The sequence below is a fragment of the Acomys minous genome, assembly GCF_964271855.1.
Source record: "Acomys minous genome assembly, chromosome: 7".
Taxonomy (NCBI): Eukaryota; Metazoa; Chordata; class Mammalia; order Rodentia; family Muridae; genus Acomys; species Acomys minous.
The window spans coordinates 125,057,769-125,070,712 of record NC_140488.1 but is presented as its reverse complement, the minus strand read 5'-3'; the positions used below and the strand labels follow the sequence as shown (position 1 = coordinate 125,070,712).

Genomic DNA, 12,944 nt, shown 5'->3' with positions numbered 1-12,944 from the left:
CAGGAAATAAATTTGAAATACTTTATCGTCATGAGTCTTATTTTTAAAAATTAACACTGGATAGCATCTATTTGTTGACAAGTAGAAAATGAAAATTTCTCACGTGAGGAAAATTCCTCTCTAAAAACCATAAAGCAGAAGAAAACTATAAGTCCATACTCAAAAGAGAGTTAAATGCTGTATATTTTTTTTAAAAAAAGGAGACTCATTTACATACCCCCTTGAGTTAACAGATGAGAGTTACATCCAACTACAGTCCCAGAATGGAGGAAGGAAGGTGATTTGAGCACAGGCTAGGTGATAATCTCATCTTAACAAACTAAACCAGATAAGAACAAAACACCAATATAAGAAATTAAAAAGCTTATTGAATTCAGGAGTGTGTGGGGAAGTAAAAGTTTAGTTGTTTCAAAAGTGAAAATTACAAGATCCTCAAGGGAGAATAAATTCAAGTGAAATGCAGTAATCAGGCACATCAAAAGAAGACAAAGTAATATGATGGAAAAAATAAAAACAGCATTAAGAGGAGTGTAAGAGGGAAACAAAGTTAGAAAGTTATAGAAACAGACGAAAAGTAAAGTAGTATCTGTGGGATTATAGTTCGTGAAAAAGAGCCAGGTGCGGTATTGTGTGTATGTAATACCAGCACTTGAGGAAGCTAAGGTAGGAGAATTACTCTTAAGTTTGAGACCAGTCAGGCCTACATAGCAAACAAACAAACAAAAAGCAGAAAAAAGACAAACACAGAACTAGACTAATACTTAAAACCACAATTCAATAACACTGAAGGCAGGTGTCATAGCTCAGTAGTGGACCACTCATCTAGCATGGATAATGCATGCAACCTCATGGTGTGGGGAGCGGGGAAGGAAAGCCTACTTCCAGTAACAGACTAGCTGATATATCTCAATCTATACATTTCAGGGCTCAGCAAGACATCTAGGCTAGGTATACAACATACAGCTTTGAAATACAGTCTACTAAAGCCTTTTTTGTTTTTACATAAAAATAAATTTTAGGTTTTAGATTAAATCATGAAGATTTTCAGGCACAAAAGAACAAATAACAATACCTAAGACAACAAGAAAAAAAATAGACCACTATCAGCTTTTTGTTTTGTTTTTGTTTTTGGAGACAGGGTTTCTCTGTGTTGCCTTAGCTGTCCTGGACTCCCTTTGTAGACCAGGCTGGCCTTGAACTCACTTTGATCTGCCTGTCTCTGCCTCTGCAGGGATTACAGGTGTGTGCCACCATTCCTGGCTCATCATCAGCTTTTTAAAAGCTTAAGTACCACTTTGGAGGCAGAGGCAGGTGGGTCGCTGTGAGTTCAAGGCCAGCCTGGTCTACAAAGGAGTACAGGACAGCCAGGGATATTACACAGAGAAACCCTGTCTCGAAAAGAAAAAAAGAAAGAAAGAAAAGAGCTTAAGTACCAAGAAAAATAAAGCCAGTATTTTAAAAGCCTCAATGGAAAAAGAGTGAACTAAGAAATTTATATCAGCCAATATACAACCCAAACATCGTCTTATAGACACATGTGCACACAAACAAAATGGATTCAAAAACTAAATATACAGAACTTAAAACAAGTATAAATAATCTTTGTGTCCTTGAATGAGGCAATAGTTTCTAAGATATGGCACTAAAATACAAGCAACAGAAGAAAAAAGTAATTAGGATTCATCAAATTGAAATGTTTGTGCTGTGAATTCTACCAAGAGAAGCCAAGCTCCTGAAGCAACGATCAGGCAGAGGGCAGGGGCCTCACTACCACCAGTCCAGTGGTCAGGCTGCTGGATACAACATGGAGCTGGGGATGTGGCCCTATGTCACAAAGCCACAGCAGTAAGTCAGGTGCATTGGACTGTAGGAGACCCCTGAGGACCCAAAGACACATGAGCCTGCTTGCCTGCCATACTGAGCCTCAAGTCCCAAGGTAGAGACCCTGAATGTCAGTATACAAGAACTGCGCTTGCCTGGTTGGATGAATTCACCAGCATGCTAGACATGATTCATGGAGACTTGTCCCACCCGGCCACTGAGGGAGTGCAGTATATTCACTTGAAATTACTGAGGAGGTGACATATGTCCACAGCAAGATCCACAAGCTGGAGGCCTTCACGAGGCTAACCCTGGCAATAACATGGCCAGGATGGAGAAGCAAGCTATCAAGGTCCAGGCTAAGCAGGAGGACCTTCCTGTGGGCATTCAGAAGGTTCCTACACACCATCAAGGGACTATCCTCAACTGTGTGTACCTCATAGGAGCCTAGCCGCAAGCAGACAGCATGAAACAGCACAGACCACTTTAGGCAGCAGTAAGAAGCCTCAGCTCTGAGCCTGCTTCCCTACTAAATAAAGGAGGACTCCAAGCCAGACTTTTACCTGAGTATTAAGTTAAAGATACTGGGTTGGAGAGATGGCTCAGCGGTTAAGAGCACTGACTGCTCTTCCAGAGGACCCAGGTTCAATTCCCAGCACCCACATAGCAACTCACAACTGTCTGTAAATCCAAGATCTGAGACCCTCATACAGACAGACAGACAGACATGCAGGCAAAACACCAAATGCACATTAAATAAATAAATAAATGAAAACCCATAAATAAATAATTTTAAGTTAAAAAAAGAAATAAACAACTTAGGCCTTGGAGGAGCTGTGGTTGTCACTCTCTACATGATGAGTTAGTTTTCCTGAAGCTACCAGCTCCTTCAGAGCACACCAGATTTCGGCCGCTCCCACCAGCTCTACTGGTAATGGATTCAAGGCAAATCTTGTCCTTAAGAAGATAAAGAAGAAGCTAGAAGAGAAAGGGGAGCAGTTTGTGAAGAAAACCAGTGGTATTTTTGTCTTCAAAGTGAAGGATGGCCCCAGGGGCAAAGAAGCCATCCAGGTGCTGCATGTGAAGAAGGGCAAAGGATCAGTGCTTCCCAAATCAGATAAGAAAGCTGACTGCACCATCACCATGGCCGACTCAGACTTGCTGGCTTTGATGACTTGTAAAATGAACCCTCCATCGGCCTTCTTTCAAGGTAAATTGAAAATTGCTGGTAACATGGGTCTGGCAATGACACTGCAAAACCTTCAGCTTCAGCCAGGCAAAGCTAAGCTGTGAAGAGCCCCTTTGACAACCTCAGGACATCAAGATGAGGTTTATAGAGATAGTCCTGTCTCATTCAAAATGTAGCTAAGTGGGTGTGGCCAATCATGTTGTTCCTGAGCTAGGGGTGCATAGGGACTCACAGCCTGCCACTGCTGCTTTGAGGACCTGTATACCACTGCGCATGACAAAGCTACTGTGGCAATGATGGTTTGAGGTAGATTTGAGTTTCAGAATAAAATTCAGAATAGTAAAATCTAAGAAAAGAAAGAAAGAAAGAAAGAAAGAAAGAAAGAAAAAGATCTTATTAATACACTATAGGATGTTAGAATACAAAATATTCAGTTTATTTTCTGCCAACTACTGGGTATCTTCATTACTACATGCCGGAAGTACATTCCAATTCTAGTCTAAAAGCTGTTTAGTAATGGCTGGAAAAGCAAAATAAATTAACTGATCTGTGCAATATGTAGACCTGGCTTTGTTGGTTTCAGAGTTTTGTTTTGTTTTTCAAACAAGGTCTCTCTGTGTAGTCCTGAAACATACTATGTAGACCAGGGTGGCCTAAAACTCACAGAGACCCACCTGCCTCTAACTCTGAGTGCTAGGATTAAAAGCATGTACCACCTTAACCAGTTTAGAGCTGTTATTTTTATGTTTGTTTGTTTTTAACAACTGTGTTACCCTGAGAAGATGTATATATGGATATGATCACAAGAGAAGTAACCAAATAATTACAGTCTTGTTATAAAATCCTGGGGGAAAAAATACCAAGAAAGTAAAAATACAAAATGTAAAACAAAGAGAAAAGGCTGGTGGGGAAAGGAAGGAAGCAAGCCAATTGGTAGCTCTCTTCATAGCTGCAGTCCTGACTTCCCTTGGTGATAGACTCTACCATGTAAGATGCAATAAACCCCTTTCTCCTAATCTTAAAAAAATTTTTAAAAAGCCAGGCATGGTGGCGCACGCCTTTAATCCCAGCACTTGGGAGGCAGAGGCAGGCAGATCGCTGTGAGTTCGAGGCCAGCCTGGTCTACAAAGTGAGTCCAGGACAGCCAAGGCTACACAGAGAAACCCTGTCTTGGAAAAAAAACAAAACAAAAAACTCAAAAAAAAAAAAAAACAAAGAAAAAAGTCAGAAGATAATCCAAAAAAAAAAAAGAGAGAAAAAAAGTCAAAAGATAATCCAATAAATGAACATTTTTCTTTATAAATCATTTATCTTATAAAGAAATGCATACAGAATGCTTAAGAGTGTCTGTTGGAAGGACTTTGCTGTTGAGCTTGCAGTCCTCCCTGTCTAGATAGCCTTAGGTATCAATATACCTGGGGACTTCCTCTCCCCAGCAGGGTCTGGCCTCTGGCTCCATCTGGAGAGTGTCTTTAGACATAGATGCCCCTGAACCACATTTGATATGTGGCCCTTGACACAGCTCCCTGTGCCTATAAGATAATTAGGTACTATGTTCCTGTTCACATGACGGAGCGGAACAGGCTGACAAATGCAAATCAAAGCATCCTTAAAATGTCTGGTTTCTGGCCAGGCGTGGTGGTGCACGCCTAATCCCAGCACTAGGGAGGCAGAGGCAGGCGGATCACTGGGAGTTCGAGGCCAGCCTGGTCTACAAAGCAAGTCTAGGACAGTGAAGGCTACACAGAGAAACCCTGTCTCCAAAAACAAAAACAAGGTGCCTGGTTTCAACCAATTATGAACACTTATCCTGGAGGCCCCCACCAACTCCCCCATGGCTATCTAGCCTTTGTTCTCCCTGATTAAAGTGGAACTAGTTCCTGGAATGGTCCCCAGAGAGCTTCTGGCCTTCCAAGCCCTGTGCCTCCTCTTCTGCTCCTCTTGTCCTGGTGGGCTGATAGCCATCAGTCCCCCATGGAAGAGGAGAACCACAAGTGTCTATATCACCCCAAATGTACTTAATTTCATCCATATATTAAAGAACATAACTCAGTAGCAATCAAACTTTTTAAATGAATAAAAGAGATGCATTGACGTTTCTCCAAAGTAGCATAAAACTGACTACAAAGCACATAAAACCACTAGTCATTGAGGACTGTTAAGTCAAAACTATAATAGATACCACTCCATGCCAATGAAGCTATAATTACAACATTCCATGATAACACGTGTTTTAATAATGTAGTGCTAATGCAATCCTTATACACTGCTGCCGGAAATGTAAACAGTATAGCTAGACACTTTAAAAAAGTCTGGGAACTCCTCCTACAGTCAAACAGTTTTACTATATGGTCTAACTATTATTCCACTCCATATATATTCAACCACAATAACTGAAAATATGTCCACACAAAATATTTTTACAACAATGTTCATAGGAGCATTCATAATAGCCAAAAGGTAGAAACAACTTAAATGTACATTAAGACATGAACAAAATATGTCACACATATACAATGGACTATCTAATCATAAAATATGGAGCATTAATACATGCTACAACACAGATGAACCTACAAGCAGTGTGCTAAATGAAAGAAGTCATTCACAAAAGATCTCATACTGTGTAATTTCATTTATGTAAAATATCTAGTATAGGCAAATCCACAGAAATGGAGTAACGGCTAATGAGTTTAATGGTTTTTCTTTTTCCTTTAGTTTTCTAAAACAGGGTTTCCCAGCATGAAGACTGGCCTCACAGCTGCAGTGCAGGAAAGGATGATAACGACCTTGGTCTCCTGATCCCCTCTTCCTTATATCACCCAAGTCCTGGGATTCCAGGCATCTAGCACCACACCCAGCAAGAGCTTTTTGGGTGAAGAATTAGACATATGATAATGTTTGTACAACTGTATGAAAATACTAAAAATACTCAACTGTACACTTAAAATGGGTAAATTATGCAAAAAGATTCCACACGAAATACAAATTCAGTATTTACAAATGTAGTGAATAAAAAGTCCCCCAGGAAAGCCTTTGCAGCAAGAGACCACAGGAATAAGGGAGTGATCAGGGCCAGGGGAGGTGGCACAGGCCTGTAATCCCAGTACTCTAGGAGGCAGAGGCAGGCAGATCTCTGAGTTTGAGGCTGGCCTAGTCTACAATGTGATCCAGAACAGCCAGGATTATACAGAGAAACCCTGTCTCAAAAAACAAAAACAAAAACAAAAAACAAAAAAAGAAAAAGAAAAAAAGAAAGAAAGAAAGAAAAGAAAAAGAGGGTGGTCAGTAGCTCAGAGGAAAGGGGAAAGCAAAAGTGAGGCGATCCGGCATGGGTTATTCCCATAGACACAGAGTGTTACCTATAACCAGTTCTTTAGTGCAGAAGAGCTGTAAGTGAACACAGAACCCCTGGTGCTTATCATTCTTACTTTGGTTACATGGGCTAAAGGAATTCCTGTCTCAAACAAAGATACACAGAAAATTAACACATTAGAAAGAGGTTAAATACAAAGGTAGACCACTAAAAGAAAAACACTAAAGCTCCTAGGGACTAGGGAGATAGCTCAGTAGGTAAAGTTCTTGCCACACAAGCTCAGAGACTTAAGTTGGACCCCGAGAACCCATGTTTTTTTTTAAAGAGCCCTCAAGTCTTTCTCTCTTCCACACATGCCATGCATGCAAATACATGCTAAATAAGTAAGTGTAAAAATGGTCTTATTAAAGATTTACTTTTTCGGGGCTGGAGAGATAGCACAGAGGTTAAGAGCACTGACTGCTCTTCCAGAGGTCCTGCGTTCAATTCCCAGCAACCACATGGTGGCTCACAACCATCTACAATGAGATCTGATGGCCTCTTCTGGCCTGCAGGTGTACACGCAGGCAGAGCACTGTATACATAATAAATAAATAAATCATTTTTAAAAGAATTTTTTCCTTTGTATATATGAGTGTTGGTCAGCATGTATGTAGGTGTACCATGTGCGCATGCAGTATCCACTAAAACCAGAAAAGGTTATCAGAAATCCTTTAGCTGGAGTTTCAATAGTTGTGAACAATCATGTGGGTATGAGAACTGAATCCCATTTTTTTAAAGATGTATTTATTTATTATGTATACAATGCTCTGTCTACATGTATGCCTGCACACTAGAAGAGGGCATCACATCCTATTATAGATGGTTGTGAGCCACCATGTGGTGGCTGGGAATTTAACGAAGGACCTCTGTCCCCAGGTTTTCTACCAGAGAAACGTGCTCCTAACTGCCAAGTCACCTCTCCAGCCCTAAAGAGCTATTTAAAAAAAATACTGACAATGAGGCCAAGGATGATGGCTTACACCCATAATCCTGGCACTTTGAGGCTGAAGTGGGAGGGTAGCTGTGAGTTTGAGGCCAGCCTGGGCTACACAGTGAGTCTGAAGTCAACCTGGGCTATAAGAGTAAAACCTTTTCTCAAGTGTGTGTGTGTGTGTGTGTGTGTGTGTGTGTGTGTGTGTGTGTGTGTGTGTGTGTATAGACACAGAGACTAACAGATAATCAAATTCTATGAGATGCATTAAAAAAAGTGGCCAGTTAAAAAATCATTGTATGAGGCTGAAGGAATAGCTCCACTGATAAAGTGTTCACCATGCAAGAAGACCAGAGTTCAAATCCCTATTACCTATATAAAATCTCATGCAAGCACAATTATATTCACTAGGATGGAAAGGCGTTTGCTGGCCAGCCATTTTACCACAATTAATGAACTCCAAGTTCATTGAGAGAGGCGGTCTTTAAAACAAGGCAGAGGGCAATGAGCTGTCTCAGCAGAGAAAGACACTTGGCACATGAGCCTGCAAACTGAATTTGACTGCCCCAACCCCCACCCCCGCCAATTCATGTAAAGGTAGACAAGAACTGACTGCACAAAGTTGTCCTCTGACCTCCACATGCATCCCAGAACACATGCATGTATACTCCCCCACACTCTAATAATAATAAATGATAATTTAAAAAATAAGATAGACAACAATCTAGGAAAACACCTGATATCAAACCTCTGGCCTTGACATGCATGCATCACTAACATAAACACACATCCACACACAAATTCACTGTAGTAAACATTATTATCAGTAAAAATTACAGAATAAACATTTGTTCACAACAACATTTTAAAAAAACACTTAAAATAACAAAGGAAGGAGGCTGAGAAACAGCTTAGATACTATAGTGCTTGCCTAAAATGCATGAAGCCCTGGGTTCAGGCCCCAGAACCATATAACCCAATGATTCTCAAACTGGGCGGCATGACCCTTTTAGAGGTCTATTGACCCATTCCCAGAGGTCACCTAAGACCATCAGAAAACAGATATATACATTACAATTCATAGTAGTACCAAAATTACAGCTATAAAGTAGCAACAAAAATAATTTTATCCTTGGGGGTCACCATAACATGAGGAAATATATTAATAGGTCGTAGCATAAGGAAAGTTGAGAACCCCCAAGAATCCCAGTACTTGGGAGGCAGAGGCAGGCAGATCTCTGTGAGTTTGAGGCCAGCCTGATCTATAGAGTGAGTCCAGGACAGCCAAGGCTACACAGCGAAACCCTTTCTCAAAAAATAAAAGGAAAAAGGAAAAAAAAAAAAGGAAAGTTGAGAACCACTGATATAAACCAAGTGTGATGCACACACCATGCCTGAAATCCCAATACTTAAGGGACAGAGGCTTCAGAAGAAATCCTAGATCCAGCTCAGCTACGTTTTGAGTTTGAGGCCAGTCTGGACTATATGAGATCCTGTCACAAGAAAATGAAGGGCAGAGAGAGAAAAGTGATCTAGGTGAGATGGCATATGCCTATAATCCCACACTTCCAGCACAAAGGAAGTCAAGGCAAAGGATTTGACTCAAGAAGATCTAAATGAGACCCTGTCTTTAAAACAAACAGACAAAAAGGGAGCTATGTTCAAAAAAATTTATGCACCGTGAAGAAGAAATTAAACTTAGAACTTGAGAGTATGAAAGAGTATGGTTTGGGGCCAAAGAGTTATCACAGAAGAGGTTTTGTTTTGTTTTGTTTTGTTTTGTTTTTCGAGACAGGGTCTTTCTGTATAGCCTTGGCTGTCCTGGAATCACTTTGTAGACCAGGCTGGCCTCAAACTCACAGTGATCCACCTGCCTCTGCCTCCCGAGTTGCTGGGACTAAAGGCGTGCACCACCACGCCCGGCTTTTTGTTTTGTTTTTTAAGAAGTTTTTTTTTTGTTGTTGTTGTTTTGCTTGTTTTTTTCTGCTTTCTGTTATTGTTTTTTTGTTTGTTTGTTTTTGGAGACAGGGTTTCTCTGTGTAGCCTTGGCTGTCCTGGACTTGCTTTGTAGACCAGGCTGACCTCGAACTCACAGCAATCTGCCTGCCTCTGCCTCCCAAGTGCTAGAGAAGAGTTTTTGAAACTAGGTCTTTGTTTTGTTTTTTTGTTATTGTTATTTCAAGACAGGGTCTCACTATTAGCTCTGGCTGTCCTGGAACTCACTATGTGGACCAGGCTGGCTTTGAGCTCACAGAGACCTGCCTGCCTCTGCCACCCCGAGTGCTGGGATTTAAGACAAGAGCCACTACACCACGTGAAACTGGGTCTAATAAAGTATCTAGGCTGACCTCAAACTTGTGGTCCTTAGTCAGACATGGTGCCACATACCTGTAATCCAGGAGCCTGAGGCAAATATGAATTTGCAATCTTTCGTCTCTTGAGTGCTGGAAACTGAAATCATGGCTTCAAACATGCTAGGCAAGTACTCTACCAACTGAACTGCCTAGCTTCAGAACAGGTTTCAAACTTTTTAAAAAATGATGTATATGTCCTTGTACATATATGTCCATGTATGTGCAATCATGCACAGACCAGAGATCGACATCTTCCTCAATAGCTCTCCACCTTATTTTCTCAGGGGGTCTCTCATCCAACCCGGAAGTTTGCCATTTCAGCTTAACTGAATGGACTGCAAGATCCAGGGACTCTCCTGTCTCTGCCTCCAGAGAGCTGGGATTAGAGATAAATACTGCAGGGCTGTTTTTTTATTTAGGTACTAGGGATCTGAACCCAGGTCCTCAAGATTGCACAGCAAGCACTTTCCTGAGCCATTCTGCCCAACTCCAAAAAAAAATTACTTTAAAAAAATGTTTGTGCATATGCCGGGCAGTGGTGGCCCATGGCTTTAATCCCAGCACTTGGGAGGCAGAGGCAAGCGGATCGCTGTGAGTTCAACGCCAGCCTGGTCTACAAAGTGAGTCTAGGACAGCCAAGGCTACACAGAGAAACCTTGTCTCGGAAAACCAAAAAAAAAAAAAAAGTTTGTGCTTCACGATGCTTCTGTGCCCTTAATTTTTTAAAATAAAGCAAAAGGGCTGGAGAGATGGCTCAGTGGTTAAGAGCACCGCCTGTTCTTCCAAAGGTCCTGAGTTCAATTCCCGGCAAGCACATGGTGGCTCACAACCATCTGTAATGTGATCTGATGCCCTCTTCCGCCCTGCAGGTATACAAGCAGACAACACTTTATACATAATAATAAAGAAATCTTTAAAATAAAATAAAATAAAATAAAGCAAAAACTGCAGTAAGACAAGGTATGTGAAACGGACTTCCCATAAATGTCTCATATGACCCTAAAAGTTCATTGCTGAGGAAATAAAAAGTTAAGTGATTTGGCCAAAATACTCAGATATATTATAATTCAAAGAGGTCATGACTTCAAAACCCTTATTCAGTTGGGTGGTAGTGGCACTCGGGAGGCAGAGGCAGGCGTATCCCTGTGAGTGCGAGTCCAGGACAGCCAAGGCTACACAGAGAAATCCTGTCTCGACAAACCAAAACAAACAAAAACCCTTATTCATTTGGAAAATCCCTTACTAAACTAGTTTTTTAGAAAGTTGAGTAAATGAGAAGCTAAACTGCTATCAATAAACAAGGAAAATAAAGGCACGAGTGGCATACTCCTGTAACCCCAGTATTTACAAGCCAGAGGCAGGAGGATCAGAAGTTGAAGGCTATCCTTGACTACCCTGTGAGTTCAAGATCAGCCTGGGCTAGAAGAGTCTCAGAAAGAAAACAAGCAAGCAAGCAAGCAAGCAAGCCCCAACACAAATGAACAAACAAGGCTCATTATGAAACTACAGCAAAGCCTTTTTTTAAAAAGGTGGGTTGGGGGGGGGGAGTAACCTGTTTACATCTTGGAAAAAAAATGTTAAAATGTGTCATGCCTGACAGTGCAGGCCTAGAATCCCAACTACTCAGGAACGGGGGTGGGGGGTTGAGGGGTGGGGGGTGGGGCGGGGATAGAAAGTTCGAGTCCTGCTTTGCCTGCATGAGATAAACATCAGCTTAAGGTGAGACACTGACTCAAAAGGTACATAGCTCCATGGTGGAGTGCTTGCTCGGCATGGGGGAGGGCATAGCTTTAATCAACAGGGCTACAAAACAAAAAGATGCCCACAAGGTCGCCTGACTAGGAGCCTCGAGGACCCTGTTTTCTACCAGCAGTTTATAATTTGTCCCCGAAAAGAAATCATTCAAGGTGTAGTTCAAAACGCCCCCTCAAGGGGAAAATATTTAGGGGTTTAAGTTTTTCTAGGACAGTCCTGACGGTGGCACAGTTGACTAAATTCCTCAGAGCCGCCCTCTTCACTACTCTTCGACGTTCTCTCACGAAGATGCGGGTACTGCAGCCAGAGCGTCTGTCACGGACAAAGCAGGAGCTCTGGTCCTGCGGGCTTGGCATCTGAGGCCGCCAGGGACGAAGTCTCAGTTCTCGGGACACCACCCCCTTCCTCATCCCAAGGGTCCGAGAAAGGAGTCGCCACTTGCCCGACGCCGTGGGCGGGGACCAGACTCGGGTGGTGGACAGGTGCTGCGACTCCAGGCGTCTCGGGAAAGACACTCGTGGGACAGCTTCGGAACGCCTGCGAGCCAAGCGCGCGCCCAGGCCTGTCCTGCTCGGGCGGCAGCCGCACAGGGAAGGAGGTGACCCAGCGTGAGGGGCGAAGGGACGCTGTCCCCGGGGAAACTGAGGCGGCCCGCCGCGCCTTCCCTGCCATCCCTCCCGCCACCGTGAGAACCATCTCTCCCAGGCGAAGGACACACCCTCCCTTCCTCACAGACCCGGGCCTCCTCGTTCCACCCGCTCCCGGGACCGCTCACCCCACAGAGAAGTCGTCACCATAGCCCTCGCAGTCACCAAAGCCTCCGACACCACGGACTCTGCAGGTCCCTTCAGGCCTCGCCCCTCGCTCAGCTCCCGCCTCCCGCTCCAACAAGCACCCAGCCACCCCTGCGAGTCCAGGAGACCCGGAACCACTTCCTTCCGGAATAGCCTGTCCCCACCTCCCACTCTAGCCCCGCCCATCGTGTCAGCCTCCCGCCAAACTTGCTTTCAAGGAGACTCTAGGGCTCCCAGCCCCGCCCAGGCTGCTCCAGCAGGCGCTCTAGCCCTTTGCTGACTGTGCTCACCGCAGCTCCCTAAGAGGCTGGGCAAAGTGCCCAAGGGGCATATCAGGCTGGAAGGAAGGGAAGCACTGGGTGGCGCTAATTCTTGGCTCTTTGGAGTTGAGGATCGCGGACCTTTTCCTGTCTAGTGTGCAGCTAGACACACCAAGAGGCAGAGGTATCCGCCAAGCACTTCTCAAAGCCATTCCAGAATCAACTCACCTGAGTCGGCTTCTCCTTAGCCTCCATTCCCACCTACTTAATTTCTAACCAGTCACCTAACTTTTAACCATTTCCCATAGCCTCAAATGAAGCTTCTATTTGGAAAACAGGAACTTCTAATTTTACAAATAGCTTAATAGTACCAATAAATAGCAACCCCTCTGTCTGCTCTCCTCTTTCTCCCTCTCTCTCTCTCTCTCTCTCTCTCTCTCTCTCTCTCTCTCTCTCTCACCCCTTGGTTTTTCAAGATGGTT

The 12,944-nt window shown here is 43.2% G+C and overlaps 2 protein-coding genes across 10 annotated transcripts in view; one reads left to right on the top strand and one right to left on the bottom strand.

Annotated features, from left to right (window-relative positions):
* The window catches only part of BCLAF3 (BCLAF1 and THRAP3 family member 3), a 68,262-nt gene extending 55,935 nt beyond the window's left edge, over nt 1-12,327 (bottom strand). For all 9 annotated transcript variants that reach the window (XM_084788542.1, XM_084788545.1, XM_084788546.1 and 6 more), the window contains exon 1: nt 12,184-12,327. The gene's annotated coding sequence lies outside the window, so the exon portion shown is untranslated. The remainder of the gene's footprint in view (nt 1-12,183) is intronic.
* On the top strand, nt 1,805-3,391 carry LOC311602054 (sterol carrier protein 2-like; the record flags this gene model as incomplete). The annotated part of the gene is made up of 2 exons (XM_084789750.1): nt 1,805-1,845; nt 2,688-3,391. The coding sequence occupies 2 exons, from the start codon at nt 1,805-1,807 to the stop codon at nt 3,112-3,114; spliced, it is 468 nt and encodes a 155-aa protein (XP_084645876.1). The 3' UTR covers nt 3,115-3,391.
* Nucleotides 12,328-12,944: the final 617 nt, after the last annotated feature.